Source organism: Argiope bruennichi, chromosome X1 (assembly GCF_947563725.1).
Source record: "Argiope bruennichi chromosome X1, qqArgBrue1.1, whole genome shotgun sequence".
Taxonomy (NCBI): Eukaryota; Metazoa; Arthropoda; class Arachnida; order Araneae; family Araneidae; genus Argiope; species Argiope bruennichi.
The window spans coordinates 18,970,070-18,990,215 of record NC_079162.1 but is presented as its reverse complement, the minus strand read 5'-3'; the positions used below and the strand labels follow the sequence as shown (position 1 = coordinate 18,990,215).

The following is a 20,146-nucleotide window of genomic DNA, read 5'->3' as shown; positions in this document are numbered from 1 at the left end:
AACATTCCAATTATTTAAAAAAAAATTCCATGAGTTTGATATGCGTTTATAGGTAACAGTAGGAAAAGTTTAATTTGAAAACATAAATCACAGAGATAAAATTATGTTGATTCGATAAAATACGAAAATGGAGTCAAAAATGAAGAAACTGGAAATTACCTTCAACTATATAGTTTAATTACTATTGTTAAATTGAATTATAAAATTTTTTTTAACTATAATAATCACTCTAACCTACCCTTCAATACTTCTGACGTGTTATGATGACAGCGCATGCATTCCTTATTCAAATAACATTTGTATATAATGAGAATTTCTTCGAAATTAGATATAACAATAAACTGAACTCCTTAAAAAATTAAATCATTCTTTTTTCATATTAAAAAAATAAATCTTCATATGATGTAACTGACCAAAAAAATTAAATAAAGATAATCATTTAATCACAAACTTGTTTAAAATTATATACAATAAGTCATATTTTATCATATTTTTGATTTAGAACAATTAAATTGGATCAATTTTCAAAATGATTAATATATTTTGCAATTCATCCCAATAATTTTAATACATAGTTCTCAAAAAATTAACAAAAGGTTCTAATAAATGACACTTTATAATGAAAATCATATTGCATGAAAAAAATAGAAAGCAAAAATTGTTTTTGTTCAAATAAATCTTTTATCTAAATTGCATACAAAAATCCCGAATAACAAATATTACTAAAACAAAGAGAAGTCTACATTGTTTTTGATATTATTTTTAAAAAACACATAACTTCCTACTGACGTCGGTCTTATTTAAGATATTAAGTAACTTTTGTTTCATTTTAAGAAGAAAAAGCAAAGTGCAAGTAAGATGATAACATCTCATTGAATAACGTTTTATTTCTTTTTAGAACTTTGCAGTTATTTATTCATTAAAAAACTCTAGTTAAAATATCACATTTCTGTACAAAACTTTTTTTTCAGGTTTTTATGTTTCTCTGCTTATTTCAGGAATTGTTGCTTTCAGTTAAACAAAAATTAAATAAGCTTAATAATTAAATTTATGCGGGTTGACATTCCGAAATCAATTACAATTAACTTGATGGGCGGGCTAACGGTAATTTTAAATTTATATATACATTTTGTTCTATAAATATTTAGATATTATAATTTACATTTATTTATAAGTATCATTATTTATATTAACCTGGAATATCAGTAATTTATATAATTTATAATGAAGAATTGTATTATACCTCTTTGTTTTGTTATCTACCTGTGTTTGTTTTACCTGAATTTTTTAAAAATCCATTATTAAATACTGGACTTTGGAAAAGGCAATTGCTAAACTGTATTTCAAATATAATTTACAAATGGAAATTCATAATCAATTCTTTGAAAAATTTTATAGTCATGACACATTTTTAACGAGTTTTACTAAGAGAAATGTACCAATTTAAGTCGGAAACTGAAACTGAAATACAAAGATATTTGTCGCAAACCAAAATTGAGAAAATCATTTTTAATAAAATACAGAGGATAAATGTAAATTTAAGTTTAAAAATTATTAAATGTTGAAATTTTTAAAAACTGGAGAATGTAGAAATTCAGTGCAAGTTTTTTTAAATAGTTAGCAATAACAATTTTAATATCAAATTAGACTCAGCAGTTATATAAAATTTAAGCTGATTATCCACTTTGAATTCTTTTTATTTTAATATTTAATGTAACTGAGGATTTAATTAAGGTAAACTCTCACAGGTATCTTTGAAATACGTAGTTATAAAGAATTTATAGTATATGAATTCGGAAGCATTTTCTTCATCGAATTAAATTTTGAAAAATGACTCACTTATCCATACCGCGATTATTGAAAATATAAAAAAGAAAGATAATACTTCCTAAAAACTTTACTTCTTATGCTGAATAATAAAAAAAATTGAAGTTAAAAATTAAATTGAGAATAAATTGATTTTTCTATTATCCAGGAATATTGCTTTGAAATTAAAATGAGATTAAAATACTTAATTTGTTTGAAAAATAAAGAATTCGGTATTAAACTTTAAATGAAAATACTTTGAGACTTAATGAAACATACATGTTTTTAAGTTCGATGAAATTATATACAAAAGATATTTGATTAATGATTATATGCCAAATATTGTGCAGCAATTTATTGTTATTGATCTGCATGAATTTCTCACACTGAACCAATTTGTTAAACAAAACTGTAACTCCAGTGAAGAATTCATTTTAAAGTGCAACGCAATGCCATAGGTCAAGAAACTGCCAAGGTTTCTTGATTCTTTCTTTTATGAGACAACCTCAGAAATTTGCAAAACTATCAGATTAATAATTCATTATTCCACCCATGCCATCTTTCATCATAGCAAAGTTTTTATTGCTTACAATTTCTGCACTTGAGAAATTTTATATTTGTGAAATTTATTTCCGTTCTTCTGATTCTGTCTAATCTATAGAATTTCTTAACAACTATTTTGCTGTTGATACAAGTTTTTGGTGAATAGAAATATGTTATTCTACTTTCTGATGTTATTTATATTAAGTTTGATTTTATGCTGAATCATTTTATCAAATACTCCTTCCATTAATAATTTATATTAATTGCTTATAAATACACAAATATTTTCAAGCGTTCATGACTCGACTACGCACAGAAACAAAATTAGCGGACATAAATAGTAATTTGAATTTGGGAAAGATAATTGAATTTGAAATAACTGAATTTATTATAAAACTTCTTTTTTGTTTTTCAAAAAGTTTTAATTTAATTCCGAGGAATAAGAGTAAAAGGAAGGTAACCTTTTCTTAAATGTAAATCATCAATTCGACATTAATGGCATCGCCCTAGTTACGCCAGCAGAGACATTTAAAATGAAAAATTCACATTCTAATTATAAGAATCTCGGCTTCGTCAGCCGAGATGATGTTTCGTCATCGGATGAATTAAAAAGAAAGTAATTTGTATGCGTGTCTTCCGCCATCCGGCGTAAATTATTGGAAATCAGTTTTTACTTCACCATCCATAGAGTCCTTACCTTGGCACCTTTATAAAAATAACGTAAAAGTTGTTGAATGTTTTTAATTTTACAATATATTAATTCATATAATGTAACAATCTAATGTTTACGCAGAGGATGTGAAGAACGTAATCAAATTTTTTAAAAAGCATTTAACACAACGCTACATCAATGAATTTAAGATCCACCAACAGCCTATTGAATAATCAAGCATTTGGAATAGAAGACTCTAACACTTTCTTTGCTGCAGTTCCTGACATATTCTTCAAAAAATATTTATCACCATGTGGCGTATTATGTTTTCCTTTCTGATGCCTAAGAAGTTTCTTACGATAGACGAACCTCTTAAATAACGCTGCTACTAAAAATAAGTGAGCGGTAGACTGTAATAACTATTTACACAGTGCTTATCACTCTGCCTATGATAAAGATGCCGTATAAAAAACTCCAGGCCTTCACAATTTTTCGAATCGCAAAAGGAAGCCGCTAATTTGCGTTTATTTTGACGAGATAATTTTGCCATAAAAGTCAGATAGAATAAAACGACCTGCACATTTATCACGATTAAATGGGGAAAATAAATTTTTTGGACCAAATTATAATAATTCTGCGAGGGTCAGAAATGAGTGTTATTTTAGGTGCGCTTTTATGATTAGTTTTATTTTGAATCTTATAAAAAATGTATAGTGAAGCAAATGAATATCACGAGCAATAAATTTCATAAATTCAAAGCCACAGAAAACATGCCATAATGTTTTTTTAAAGTCAATCCTTCAATCTAATTCGTTTATCAAGATTTCTGCATGCTATCATAGAAAGTGTGTGTGATTATAAAATATACTGTTTATTGAATAACTAAACAGACCAATATCATGCAAGACATTATGGTAAGCAGCATGGTTAAGGAATACATTTCGACAGTATGCGAGTACAGATACAAGTAAAATAACTTCACAAACTGCATCACTACGATTTAAACAAACAAACAAAAAAAGGTTGCCAGTGAAATGTTAATGTTTGGCGCAAACAGAAAGTTCGGAATATGTCATCGACTTAATTGTAATTAAATTTTGACCTTTAGAAATTTCATAAAACTCTAAAAAAATATAAATGCTGCTCAAGTTTTAGTTGGAATTTTATAACAATGCTGCTTAAGTTGATAGTAAGTCTTCTAATGAATTCAACTATCTAACAGATCCTAAAAGGTTATTTTACTTCTAAAAAACATAAAAACAGAAAGCTTGTCAAAATTTTAAAAAATTAAAATTAATGTGAAAGTGATTAGATTGGAAAATTCCCTACTTTTGATTTCTTGCTCCGAATTTGAATCTAATTTCCCAGAATTTTATTGAAAATTAAAAATTTAGAGATTTAAGAAATTTAAACAAATTAACTATCGTTTTTAAGATTGCTTCTGGGAAATCCTCTGTTTCCACTTAGGATATGGTGACTTTTATTTCAAAAAGTTTTCCCTTTCTTATCTTGTTTATAGACGAACTTTTAAAAAATGAAAAAGATTTTAGATCTGAACAAGCAAAGAGCCTTCATTTTCGTGGTAGAGTCAGAAGTGTGTATTTTTTCAAGATGACCTCCAAATGCATGCATAAACTTCATAAGCTCTGTCTGATTTGAAAAGTTCCAATATGCGATTCAACAAATTCTTTTTCACATGTTACATGATGCAGTACTATGATTCACCAATGTACTATATCTTCGTCTCTTCCTACTATATACAGTGGTGGGAAGAATTATGGACACTTTTGAAAGTTTTTATGTTTTCTAACTTTGCATGCTTATAGAAAATGTTACGTTTTACAAAATGCAAACTCTTTCATATCATTTTAAAGAGAATTTAATGCTGATTTCAATCCCAAAATCAAAATTCAAATATTTGAAATACAAAAATGTTGAGCGGCAATAATTATCGAGATACATTAAATGCTGATGACTGCAGTGAGTTATCAGTACTTAGTAGGGTAGCCATTTTTTATTTTTATTTTTATTTTTATTATTATTACAGCTTCACAATGATGTTTCATTGATCTGACGAGAATTTCTAGCTCTTCCTTCATTATTGTATAAAGCCAGGGAAACAATTGTAGTCTCAATTAATTCTTTTTTATTTGATGAACGCTTCATATGTACAAGAGTTTTCAAACGGTGCCATATGTTCTCAAAAGTTTTGAGCTCAGGACTGTTTCCTGGCTATAATAACAATTCAATGCTCTTTGTACTAAACCACTCGTTCGGTATTTTTGCTGTGTGGCAAGGAACTGAATCCATCTAAAAAATAAATGATGTGTTGTTGGGAAACTGATGGAAGGGGGAAAGTTTGGCTCTAGAATAGTGACAATGTATTTTCTTGCATTTAATGTCCTATCGATAACATGAAGCAGATCAATACCGTCTGCTGATTTGCATAACCAAATAATAACACTAAATGAGTTCTTCATAGTTCTCTAATGTAGTCAGTATGTAGCTCTTTGCCTATTCTGTCTTGCATATTTTCGTCTTGCATTTCTGTCTTGCATATTTCATATTCCACTGCCAAATAACAATATCTTTGTTTCATCACTACATATAAGTTGTGACCACTGATCAGCTGACCAATTAATGTGTTCTTTTGTCCACTGTAATCTTTTTATACAGTGCTGTAAATATTTTCCTTGAATTCTACCTCTTAGTCTAACATTTAATAATCTTCTCTTGATTGTTCTTGAACTAATATGAATGCCAGCATCATTAAATTCACTTCTGGTGGCTGCCGATGACATTCTTCGATCATGGAGACATAGTCTTTTTATTCTTCTGTCATGAACAGATGCGGTGTATCTTTTTCACCATTTCTTGCTTTGTTTTTTATTGAATTTGTCTCCTGGTATCGGAAACAAAATTTACGGACGCCATATGTAGTTACTGAACTACCCACATTTTTTGCAATTTCAGCATTGGAAAGACCACATTCATGTAACACAATAATTTTAGTTCTAAGTGTCCAATCTATTCTTTTATTTGATGGCATTGCTTCATGACTAAATATTAGAAATATTTACAACAGTTCCTACTAAATATTAAAAATCTAAACAAAATTTTACTTGTGATTTGATTACATAAAAAATAGTCTTCCTTCTATAGAAAAAAGCACAATAATGACCTGTTTTAACTTTATAACATGATGTCTTCTTCTTCTGGCAGTTATTAACATTTTATTGGTTCCCAGAATAAGAACAGTGATTGGTCAGGAAAGTTAGAAGTTACAATTCACTTCATCACTGTGTTTGTTATTCAGATTAAAGTAAGAATAACTTTTTTGTATTGAAAATATTTGAGTTTTGCTTTTTGTATTGAAATCAGCATTAAATTCTCTTTAAAATGACAAGTAAGTGTTTGCACTTTGTGATACGTAACATTTTATATAAGCATATAAAGTCAGAAAACATAAAGATTTTCAAAAGCGCCCGCAATTTTGGCCACCACTGTATATTTTTTTACTTCCTTGAAAAAAGTAGAAGTTTCCATTTGAACATTTTGTCGAATAATAATAGTAATAGTAAGTGTGAGAGCCGGTTCATTGTTTGTTACATCATTTTTGAGTGCATATTATATCCATTTAAATTTTTCCAATTCCTAAAATAGCATACTCATAGGAAGTCATATAAGTGGAATCTTTAATGATCACCCTGTATAAGAAACTTATTATAAAAATTGTATATTAAAACTTATTATATTGAAATTTACATGATTTATTCATGGATTGCAGCAAAGATTGAAAATAGTGCTATACAAATACACAATTCAGTTTTTATGCGGTTGATTTGACTTATAAAAAAATTCAAAGGGGTTAATTTATGAAAAATTTTAATGTAATTCTTTATACGAAATAAGTTGTTATAAAACAATCTATATTAAAATACAATATCGACATCTATGAAAATTTCAAAGCATTTTGAAATGTCTCCATTAAATTAAGTTTTTTTTTTCAAATATGATTAAAATATATTTATGATGCTATATATTTTTCATTCCATTTTTTGCAACCTTTACGCATTATGAAACGCTATTTATTTATCTACATCTTTAATAAAATGACTGTAAAATAATCTAGATCCAACTTGGCATAATATCTACCCAAATTATTTTGTTTTAAATGTTAGAAGAAGTAACAGTATCTGAAGGCTACACGTTCTCAACTATCTCAATATTCACAGCATATCTTTTCCAATGAGAATCCGCTAATAACCTCAGTCAAAAGCAATCATCTCATTTCTTAAACTGATGAATTACATCATGATAATTTGATCGAAAATAGTATTGTTTTTAAAATAAAAATAACACTGTTTTACTTAGAAAAAAATTTGAAGTAACATTAAAGGTCTTATTATATTAAGGATATTTTAATATTTTTATTATGGGCTTTAAGAAGTAAGCTATTCTTCAGATAATATGTGTATTTAAAAATCTTATTTAACTTTATGTTATTTTTATAACTGCATATAGTTTAGAAAAATATTGATATGAAAAAATGAACTATAGAGTATAAGATCATAAAGTGAGGAATGATCCTGGATTAAAACTTATTGAACTTCAACTCCGGATGTTTGCTTATGCATAAAATCAAAATGATAAAAAATTAAAACAATTGGAAACAATGAGCTAAATTATTTTTAAGAAATTAAATAAAATTAGAAAAGATAAAGGTGAAAAAATAATGCGTTTTAATGTGCCTTTTTTAATTTTCCTTTCAGACAAATTTACTGTGGTCAAATTAATGCAAATTATTTACTATCGTAACAGCGGTGATGCTGAAATCCTCAACAGTTATGCTACGAAAATTACAGTTAATTTTTTAACATGAGTAAAAGTATAACTTGACAATGTACAACGTGTGCTTAGTTTAAATCTAAAACATTTTCGACTTAGTTTTTCGAAATCTTTAATTTAATTTAAACTTTATCGATCTGGGACAAAGAATCAATATTTCGAATTGTCCCGGATTATTGGATATTTAAATAAAAATATTTGAACTCCACTACACTTTTACGAATGATATTCAAGTTTGTCACTTGTGGTAAAAGCTTATAAGCCAGTTAACAGCTACGCTACCCGAGCAATTGCTTTTGTATTGTGGTCATGTTACTGGGTTGTGAGCCACAAGATCCCAGGTTCTACCCTCGCTCAATCCAATCTGCCACACACTGTTTCAATTCGTCTTTCCTGCAGTCTATCCTCCCTGTAGATTACTGAATGCTGAACTCTATTATTAAATTTCATAGCTATTCTATGCCTTACTCGCATTATTTACTGGAATATATCACATTATTTACTATTAAAGTCGTCACGTATATTGCACGGTAAGGAAAAATTTTCTGAAGTAGATATGGTTACTTTCTTAAAAATGATATACTTTCCTATAAATGAACCTGAATTACGAAAGCAACTCCTTAGAGAAATTGACTTGTAGTTCCGAATATTTGATGATTCTTTTCCAGGTTTTAAGATTGGAATCACAACAGCTTCGCGCTATCTTGTTGGGTACCTCTGCTATAACCAGATTCTGTTAAACAAAAACAACAGATGGGAAAGAGGAATTTCATTCAAATGGAGAAGGCATATTATATGTATTCTATCTGGCTCGAGACTTTATCATGAGTTTGAGACAAGACTAATTTAACAAGAAATTTCACAAAATATTTCCAAATGTCATAAAAATTATTTGTTTTTAGGTTTAATGCATTAAAGAAATTTCGTGAAATTTGTTAGATATCCCCATCTCAAGAATTGCATAAAACACTACATGATTAATTGATTTAAACAATTATTATACTAAATAGAATTGTATATCATGAATATTTATACTATATATACACGCATGTCCATAAATTAAGGATAATTCAGAATCACACGGAAAGCGAACTCTAAGAACTCTATTCTATTTCACCTGTAGAATTATCACACATATCTTCAAAAATAATAATAAAATTGCAGGATGTAACCAGATGGCACCGATAGAACTTCATAATGAGGAGAGTGTAAGAGAGAGGTATATAAGGAATGGTGGAAAGTTGGTCACAAGCATTCTGTAAGCCGCTTAGTGCTATAACCGAATAGTTTTAACACAGACGATGTATGTGGATGATTTTTTACATGGTTTAATTATCGACCATTTGGGATGTGGGCGTACTCATATGGAAGTATTCGAATAACTTGGAATCGCCCAAAGTGTCATCCCTAAGTTTTGGCAACGATTCCGAGATGATGGAAATATCAGTAGACGTTACAGTACAGGTCGCCCCGTGTTACAACGCTGAATGATGACCGGCATATGGCATTAACTGCCAAAAGAAACAGACGGAGTACAGCATCAGACCTGTCTCGTCAGCTATCTTCAGTCATGGGTACGACAGTTTCAACTGAGCCGCGGTGGCCTGGTGGTAAAGTCTCGGATTGAACCGAAGGGTTTCAGATTCGAGACCTGATTCCACCGAAGAACTGTCGTGTAAGCGGGTCTGGTACACATTAAACCTTCCGGGCCAAACGTCCTCCCACTGGTGTGGTGTGGACAGGGGGGGGGGGTGCCAGGTTAGGTGTCGTCCTCGTCGTCTGACCCCGGTTCAAAATTACGAGGTCCGTCTCAAGATAGCCCTAGTGTTGCTTTAAAACGGGACGTTCATATAACTTAACTAACTGACAGTTTTAAGACAAACCGTGCACAAACTTTGGGTCATATTGGTCTATACGCTCGTAGGCCTGTCAAATGTGTTTCACTCACGTTATCTCACTGTCGCCAGCGGTTAGTCTGTAATAGAAAATATGCAATATGGACATCTTCACAGTGGGCTCGTGTGTTGTTTTCCGACGGGTCCAGATTTAGCTTACAGTCTGATTCGCGTCGGAGAACGCCAAGTGCAAGAACATCAATGAAAGACACCTTTGAGGTGGTTCAGGATTGTTCGTTTATGGTGGTATTATACTGGGCTCCAAAACATATCTACATGGTCAAATCTGAGCCATGACAGACCAAATTTATCGAGAAATAATTCTAGAACAACACGTACGTTTGTTTAAGGGTGCCATAAAAGTAGAATTTGTGTTTATGGATGACAATGCAAACATCGTAAACGAATGATTTCAATGTGAGGATATCGCCTGTATGGAATGACCGGCACCTGACTTGAATCCGATACAGCATGTGTGGGACATGCTCGACCGACGAGTTGCAGCCCATGAACCACCTCCTATTTGTATACCAGAACTTCAGAAAACATTGCTTGCTGAGTGGAATAATCTTCCCCAAGATCAGTTCCATAATTTGATAGTACACCCTAGGAGTTGTACGGACTGTATTTCTTCGTCTGGAAGGAATACAATGTATTAATAATAATACCAACTATGTAAACTCAAGTTTTTGTAAGGGAGATACTTTTTGAAACTGATCCTGGGACCAAAAATCGTAGTTTTTATAAATGTATCATACATACACCACCTTTTTGTTCTTTACCTTTACTTTAATAAATGGGCTTTATGAATAAGTCCCGTTTGTTTTGTTTCTGCAACTTTATTTGCCAGGGCTGGCATTATTCTTAATGACTGTATTTAAGAGTATACAGTAATTCTGTAAACAAAATTTTGAAAATTTAATTTTGTGAAATTAGTTACTTTACTACTAATGTAAATAAAGCAAAAAAAAAACAAAAAAAAACATATTTTTAGAATTAGTTCTAGGTCCTTTCACTGCAAATAAATCGGACGAAATTGAGAAGTTTTGAAGAAATTAATTCATGTGACTCAGCCCTAAATTACCCGTTATATTACAGGGTATATTACAGGCTATTTCGCCTGTAAGTATATTACAGGCTATTTCGTCGTTCACCTTCCTTTATGTAAGCTATTTATTTAGTATCCTTAAATAAACTAAGGCATGCAAATATTTAACTTCCTAGACAACAAGGAGCTAAACAATCTGTAATACGCCAAAAAAAAATTCCTAGCTTCCAACAACAGGTCCAAGAAATATTTTACCTACTCGAAAGTGTCATTAATTACAAATTCACAAAGCTGTCAATGACAGCATTAAAAAAATACAAAAATATTGTGAAACTTTATCGCTTGGCAAAAAAATTGTAGGCTCAGCAAAAAAATGGCCAACGTTTCCAAAGCATTTATGAAGACGTTGACGCCTTTCAAGGACTTCCTCATTGTGTCTTCCGAGCAGTTTTCCAGGGGCTTATCACAAACTGAATTTAGTAGAAATTCAATAAATGGTTCAGCTTTTTAAAATAATGTAACTAGTTTAATCGATAACTTTTTTAATAGATAGATTATTAGTGAGATAAAATAATAAGTCAAATCTTCAATGTTGCCTCATTTGTCATCATTAAAACTACAATTCAGATTTTTCAGTTTAATTAAAGAACAACGTTGAAAAGTTGTACATCAAACACAAATTTTTTTGAAATAAACTTTACTAACATATCTGTGCTTGATTTCTTTTAGGTTTGAATTTTTTTAAATAATTTGTTCTATGAGGAAAATAATAGATTTTTTTCCCTTCCAAGAAATACAACATCAATAATTTGTAATGTAAACAGTTCCTTTAATACAAATGAACATAAAATAGTGCACATTTAAATTTAGCAATGAAAAGAAAGGAAATTTATGAAAATTTTTACTCTTTACTATAACACCTGTTTTTAAATATAGTATTCTTATTCAATGACCAGTAATATATTTAATCAATTTCAATTAATATAATTTCTCACTTTGGCTCAAGTTTTTAAATAAATTATTTATTATTTCATATTTTTAAGTAAATTAATTGTACGTTCTATCTCAATTTATGAGGGTTTTCTGTCTAAAGGATTCTGTCAGCGTTTCATATTAACTTGAACAGTTTTGATTTTGACTTTTTGTCCTGTTCCCAACAAGTTCTTTTTCCGAAATTGAAAATAAGTTACTCTTGGAAAGAATTATATTTTCTGATCTAGTCCATTTCTATAAATGACTATTGAAATTTTTGAGTCATAGAAAATCAAATCGCATCATTCACTGTAATTGTCTATATCTTGATAAATGATTTACTTTTTATTTCAACCATCCGCCTCCGTTTACTATTCCCACAATTTTATTGTTCCTAGTATCATCCCCCCCGCCATAAATCTTGAGCGCAGAATCCGAAGTGACTTTTGTCCAAACTTTATATCAAGGTCTCTATTAAACTTTACAAAATTTCTAAGTTAAAGAAGTTGAATTTGGAAAACGCCGTGCAAAAAATATAGCCACTCTTATATGACAACGAATCATCCTGAAGAAAAAATTACGCAAGTGAACACAAAAATATATCATTTTTTCTCTTCTTGATTTCTGAATTATTTTAATTTTTTCTGTTTCATGTTTTCTGGTTTCTTCATTTTTATTTTATCCAGTAAAGTAATTTTAGAGAGATTCTTTAAAGAATTTAATAAGAAATTTGGACAATTTTTTTTGTGCCACGGAATTTCTAAATCCTCAGTTTGTATTTACGTTCCTATCAAGACGTTTTTACCTAAGACATACTTATCTTGGTAAGAAATTCTAATTACATTTTTACAAATATCATTCATTGCAGATCCGATTGATCATCTATGAAATAGATAGTTTAAATACTGCAAATAAACTGAAAGTATAATTTTGTTGCTAGCAATTTTAGACTTTATATCCATTTCAAAAATAGTCTTTGCTCTATTTTTGTACTCACATCTTAAAACGCTTAAGCAAAGCTAATTCTGAACCAATTTGGCATAATAATCCAAGTTGGGGAAAAAATCTGATATGAATTTTCATTTTTATATAAATTTGCAAAATATCGAAAATATAAAAAAAAGAGAAAAATTTTATGACTTTTTTATGGCATTATATAAAAAAATAAACTGAATTCTGATAAGTAAACTAAGATCTACAATCATAAAAGCATAATTATTCTCTGAATACAAAGTCTTATTCTATTTCTTTGAAAAGTAAAAAATATGTATAATTTTATAAGCTGATATTTTCCAAAAAATTAATCTGCGACTTCAATCAATTGAATAAGTTTATTTTCCAAATATCGAAATAAAGAAAATAAAAATGATGCACCGTTTAGAATGATGCCTGAGAAAAGACATTCGAATGAAAAGGCTTAATATGGGGAAAGAATATATTTTATATCATTTTTAGCGACGCTTAAAGAAACTTTTAGTTTTGTGAATCAATAATATGTACATTCATTCATTTTACAAAATTATGAATTTATGAAAAATATAGAAATATTTCTTTCTTACTGAAATGATTTGAACAGAGCGAAAATAAAAAAATGAAGTAAACCTTACTTTGATTTCCTCATCTTTGCTTTCTACATTTGGCCAGGCAAGTTACACAACACTATCATATTATGCTATCGCATTATCAGTACGATGGACTTATCTAACTTCAAATCTCGTTGTCATCGTATACTCACGTTTCCCGATACAGTGGTAAAACCGATTTTCTTTTGTTATAATGTCTTTCTGTCGTTGGCATTTCCTTCTAAATACTTCAGGTTTCAAATCCTCTTTTAACACGAATTTTTAAAATCATGTTTTCATCATTTTATCATTATTATCATCAATTACTTTCTTTGAATATATTTTTGTTTAGACACATTGTTATTAACCTTGATTTGTTTTATGTTAGTATAGATGGAATTTTATAAAAGACTTTTTACAAACTTCTCTATGTGTATGGACACTAACCAGTGATTCTTTTAATGCATAGTTGCGGCTCTTTTTAAGTAATATACGCATAATAAGATAATATATGAAATGTAAGTTTTTAAAATTCCTATCGATGTTTCATGAAAATTGTTTGTACATTTTACTATTTTTGTTTAACGCTACATCCTTTCTTTCCATGACGATAACAATTGATTCCCAAATTTTATTTGTCTCCAAGTATATGTTTTTAAAGTATAAGTACATTTGATCGTATATTCATGAATAACATATTTTAATTTTTTCATTCTTAAAAGTTAAGTTTATCATAAAATATCTGAAATCCTAGCCACATTCAAGGAAAAAATATTATAATTTAGAGAATCAAATGGGTAATTGAGAACAAGAAATTATTACCGCACTAAATACAAATCGCTCTGATGAAACTTTAGCAAACTGAAAAGCGTGCATTTTGATTGGCAAACTTTAGAGTAAAAAGAAAAATGCTTTTTTTTTGCGGTGTTATTTAATGAAGTTTGTTAACTTTAATTGCGACTATTTTCAGAAATCTATATATTTTTTGGATCTGTAACATGGAATGGTTACTAGGAATTTTTAAATGTTTGTTTTAGCATTTTCTCCAGAGAAACAGGTAAGTATTCTCAATTATATCTGAAAATTTTCATAACAGAGTAATTGAGAACAGGTTTTTAATATAACAAAAAATATGTTTTTTTTTGTTTGTTTGTTTTTTTGCATTTTGAATAACTTAATGTATGATAGTAAGTCATTTTAAATATGATCCTTTATTAATATTCACCCTTATGTCAAATTACAAACTGATATTTTAATAAATCCACCATACATATTATCTAAATTCGACTGTTGATTATAATTTAAAACGTTTAACATCCAGCAAGCAAGGAAATAACTAGGCTGGTGCGAGGAATATGATAAAGTGATTCTAATGAAGGAATACAAAAACAAGGATTTTGGCTCTCTTCAACAAGAAATGGCAGCTGTAGAAAATGAATAGATATATTGAATCCTCCATGGCTTACTTTTCAACAAATATGTATACCTTGATTGAAAGCGTTTAAGGTGTCATCATACAGACTCGTCATTCATACGCCTGAAGAACTAATGCCATTGATGGTGGTGAATCAAATATAGCAGGTTTAAGGAAACCAAGTTAGCTGGATTAACATGTCTTTTGGTGGCGAAGGATCAATTTGTGATTTCGGAAAATCAAGATATTTTCTTAAGCGCTATCGTAAAAGTAGACGGTAAGTGTTTTAACAGTGTTTTCAAGTAGAGTACACATATATAATGACAAATCAAAAATGAATTGACTAGTATATTGCACACTTTATTTGAAGTGAAAACTCTACTTGCTACTCTTAAGTAGAGCCATTATTTTTTCACTAATTTTAATATGTATTGAGTAATCTCAGATACTTCCTTTCCACGTGTATTTAAAAATTTCAGTTTTTATAGAGGTTCATTTTCCAACTTTTTGAGACAAATTTGGTAACATAATGATTATAAGGAAATATCTGGTAGCTTGTTTGTGATATTTCATGAAATAGAAGATGCTCTTTCCAAAAAAAAAAAAGTTTAAATAAACCTGAGTAATTTGGAGCAATTGGAGACAGTCAGTAGAATGTAGTCAGAGGCATAGTACATTTCATTGGATTCTCATGGAATAAATTCGTTACAGTGACCAGAAACGTGTAATCAGAAACACGTGTTTTCGCAATTACTTTATAGTTTCTGATGTAATTAGGAACAAACCCGGGTAATGGGAAACGCTCTTGTAGGCGAGTCCGCTTAATTAATAAATTATTTCGGGAAAAAAAGAAGAAAAAATGAATCCTTTAGAGCATGATTAAGCACTCACAAAAGTTATAAATGTCTTCTTAATCTCATATGATCATTTTAAATAAAAGAAAGGACAACGTCTTTAAAATTAATTGCCAAAAATGTTATAAATCACTTATTCCTTATTTTAATAATTAAATTTTATTATTGTGATTATACTAAAATTGTAATGTTAATAGAATCAATTCAATTGAAATATTTTTATTACAGTAGAAGCATTAATAAACTAATTTCAACAACAAAAGTTTAGGTTTAATTTTCAAAAATATATGTTTTATAATTCAAGTTGCTACTTTCCTTCTCTGCTCCATAAAAATTATTTTCGCAAATATCATTCTAAAAGTGATTTTTTACAAAAAAAAGTTTCAGACTTCTATGCTATTATTAGTTCTATTAGTGTACTAAAAATGCGCAATTATTAGAGCACTAAAAATTGATTTTATTTTTACTTTTTCGTCTTTAATTTATAATTCATTGTTAGAAGTTTAAAGAATCTATTATGAATTTTCCTGAAATCTGCTACAAGATGCTAACAAGGATATAAAATCAAAAATAAATTAAAATTAATCGATTAGCTTCTAATTAAATTATGAAAATATTAAAAATATTCTTATCACAAAGCAACCATAATTGTACAAGATTTTAGCAACATAGCATATTAGGAAATTATTGAAAAATCAGTTATAAAATTCAGTCTTTACAAACATGAGGCAAATTATACTAATAATAAAAAGTTATACTAATATATAAATTATTATTAGTATAAATAATTATACTAATGATAATTTAAATAAAGTTTAAATTTAATATACAAGTAAACCAAAAAATAAAATAAAATAAATTTGTAGAAAAATTTAGATCCAGTTTTATAGTATAATATAATATTTTATAGTATAATAGAAATATCATTTAACCCTTTATTTGGCTCGATTGCTCCGAAGTAGCGTGTTTTCATCATTTGAAAACGCTTTACCTGGGCATGGTAAACATGCCTTGTTACCTAGATTTGTGGGTAATGATTAGAGTAAATTTTTGAGAATTAATTAATTAAGAAATTCGAAGAACACGCAAATGTATTATACATATCTTACTTGGTATGTACACACAAATTTTTTTTTACTACAACTTTTCACCATTGCCCATTAAATGAATAAATACCTAATAATAGGATATTATTCAGTTGTAATTTTAAATAGCTGATGTGTCTAGAAATAAGACAATTGTATTTTCTTTTTTGTTTAATGTACTAATTTTACTGAATAACAAACTTACGACTTTTGGATCTTTGAAGAAAGATTTTAATTATATATTTAACATTCTGACGGCTTACCTTCCTTGCATTTGTTTTTCCTCAGTGCAAAACTACGTTAGTCGAATTGATACATTATATAAATACAAAACAGGGGAACATTTTACTGTCGGATTATAGGAAAAAAAAAAAACATTCATGTGCTTACTCCGAAATATTCAAATGTCGACTCAGGGGGCTTTGAGCATACGGCACGCAACGAAGAGAAAAAGACTAACCCTAACGCCTTAACCAATTCATAAAATTTGGGAACTTTGCTCCATAAACCTTTCATGAATACAATTTTTTCTGCAGAGCTTTGAATTTTTATTAATAGGATTGTTCACCAGTGTTATATTAATTTTCTTTAGTTCTTTGTTTTCTCCTTCGTTTGAAAAAAACAACCAGAACTTGAAGGAAGAAGTAAATGTGTAACAACTACGCCATCTAGCGATGGTAAATACGACTGCTATTAAAAAAAGAATAAACGACGGACTAATTGAGTCAATTAACAAATTGAGGTAATTATCATGGAACATTCTAATGGAGTGTGATTGAGATGTCAAAATATTGCCATGTGCTTTACTGAAAAAATGAAATGAACTGAAGTAAAAAATATACAAATCCTGTCATACTGGTGAAGTTCATTGTCAGAAATTCCTGATGTAAAAACAACCTGCAATTCCCAGTCTCATTTGCCTTTTAAATGAAAGCTCAGGGTTGAAAAAAAAAAAAAAAATTGCGTAGATTTCTCGAAACCACTTAATAGTAAAAAGGTCTTACAAGATTAAAACCCTTTGATTATGTGATTGTTAGGTTTCCAGCTTCTGAAATATAAAATAATTTTAATATGAAATTTTTAAATACTTTTCAATGAAATTAATAACCGATAATGAGGCATATTTTCTATGATGTGCATATATTTTTTTGAATCCCAAAGTGTAATCAAAGCGGAATTTCTGCGCACGATCAGCCAATTAGATGAAATTTGGCTCAGTGTTTAATCACATGAATTTAGATGATGCCTACTTGTCTGTTCTGGCCTGTTATTGCGATCATTCCCAAATGTAACCAGATACAGAAATGTCATTTGGCATGTCATAGTCAGGTTACAGTTGTAAATTTGTATAAAAATTCTAATTTATTGCTATATTAAATTTCTCATTTTATTGTTGCATGGTGTTGACTGTAAATATTTTACTGAACACCTTCCATATTATTCAAATGATTTTATTTCTTTTCTTTTCTTGATATCGATTAAATATCTTGATCTAAAAAAAGAAATGAAATTGTATAAATTCCACAAAAATTCGTAATATTTCTTTATAAAAAAAATTAGGGTTAATCCATAATTTTTTTTATATAATACAGCATCCTAATCTATCTTAATTTAAATTCGAAGTAATATTTTTGAATTGTCAAAAATTATTTTAATTTATTAAATTTCATCACATAAAGAATAAGGGAAGGAAAGAAAATATTCTTATGTTTCCTTTTGTTATCCTTGTATTGATTGTGAAATTTGATTATTAATAGAATGAATTCAATTAAAATAATGTATTGAATCTATGAAGCATATTTTCTTTTTTATAAGTGTATTTGAAACTGCTGTGAAGGCATACCCCAGTTCATATCTTTAATTTAACGTTAAAGTAAAGAGAATAAAAAAAATCAATTATCTGTTTTTCTATCAAACATATATTTTGAAATGCCTATTATTTTAAATATATATTTTTAAACAGAATTCATGCATTTTTTTAATCTTTTTGCTCCCATTTTTAAAATTAATTATTATTAAAATTTTATTATTTATTATTAAGTATGATTAAATTTCATTATTAATTAATTTTCAGAATCTTGGTATACGACAAAATCTTTTTAGCTAAGTTTTGATTTCTTGCGCTTAATTGTTTCATTTCTCTTTATAAAATTTCTAAACATTTTATGAGTAAAAGAATTTTATTTTAAAATTAACTTTTAAAAATTAAAAAATCCTTGTAAAAATCTAGATTGGTTTGCTAAACGGCATAAATACATTATTCTATTAAAAAATAAAATATACACATTCTTTTATAAACTAAAACATATTTTAATTTTATCACGTATTTAACAGTGATATTATTGCAAACTTTTAATTATATGTAAGATTTATGCGTCTTTAATTGCAGCAATAGAAAATATTGAATATTGTACTTCAGTTGAAAGTAGAACTAATCTGCCAAATAATAGTTGACATGAAAAACACATGAGCACATGAATTCATGTCTCTGCAAAAACATTGAAAGATAAAATTGTTAAACATTAAAAAGCAATGAAAGATAAAATTGTTAATACAGACTGCTGCTCTGTTAGAGAAGACGGAAGGGGGGGGGATGCATCGATTGTAACATATTTTCAAAGTTTATCAGATCTACTTTTTTTTTTTTTATCTCAATGATCATTTTAATATGTATGAAGAAAATAACAGTTTCTTATTCAGTAGAAAAGTGTAAAGAAAATTTTAATTATAAAGCCAACTATATTTTGTTTTACTCAACGTATTCACGGGTTCATTAGATAGCTCTTATGTAAATATTTATGCATTTGAATTTCATCTATAAATTTGAGTTGCTCATTAATCAACAAAAATTAATGAAGCAAATATTAAAAACTGCAATTGCAGCAAAAATGCAATTATAAATTGCAATTGTTATTAATAAACCATGGCCACACTTATCGCGAAATGACTATATTTCATTTTATAACTTTTCAACCCTTATTATTATATTATTAATATTTTACCACAGGAAATTATATTAATGCACAAGTTCATACGTTGTAGGTTTTCAACAAGATCCGAAGAATTTCAGCGCCAGAGACCCGCAACAAATTTAATTTTGATAATGAAACAGATAATGTTGAATTAAAAATTAATTTAATCTTAATAATAAATATTATCACAAGTAAAAGACGAAAAAGGTATCGATATTGAAAATATGGAACTTACATTGTCACTACTGCAGAAAGATGTCTTTATAAAAAGTACAACTGCTTTCACGCTCCCTTGAAAATGAGGTAAGAGATGTAAGAAAATTATTTTTTATCTAATAGACATGATCTATTAAATCAAGAGTATAGCCTAAGCGCTCAATTAAGTTATTGCTGAAGAATTATTGGAACAAATACCATAGCCAAATTATGATTGCTTTGAACATCCTTCAAACATCGGTACACCATTTTATTTCCAAAAGGGGAAAAAAATGGACA

General features: G+C 28.5%; 1 protein-coding gene and 1 long non-coding RNA gene across 3 annotated transcripts in view; one reads left to right on the top strand and one right to left on the bottom strand.

Moving 5' to 3' along the window:
• Positions 1–16,968, bottom strand: part of LOC129958529 (tau-tubulin kinase homolog Asator-like) — a 109,835-nt gene extending 92,867 nt beyond the window's left edge. Inside the window, exon 1 of one of the 2 annotated variants that reach the window (XM_056071065.1) lies at positions 16,943–16,968. In XM_056071065.1, the coding sequence (XP_055927040.1) occupies positions 16,943–16,953 (11 nt within the window). In that variant the 5' untranslated portion in view covers positions 16,954–16,968. Of the gene's footprint in view, positions 1–13,371; positions 13,420–16,942 lie in introns of those variants that run through there. The other variant, XM_056071064.1, reaches the window with a different exon arrangement.
• The window catches only part of LOC129958531 (uncharacterized), a 55,178-nt gene that overhangs the window by 25,697 nt on the left and 9,335 nt on the right, over positions 1–20,146 (top strand). The window lies entirely within an intron of this gene.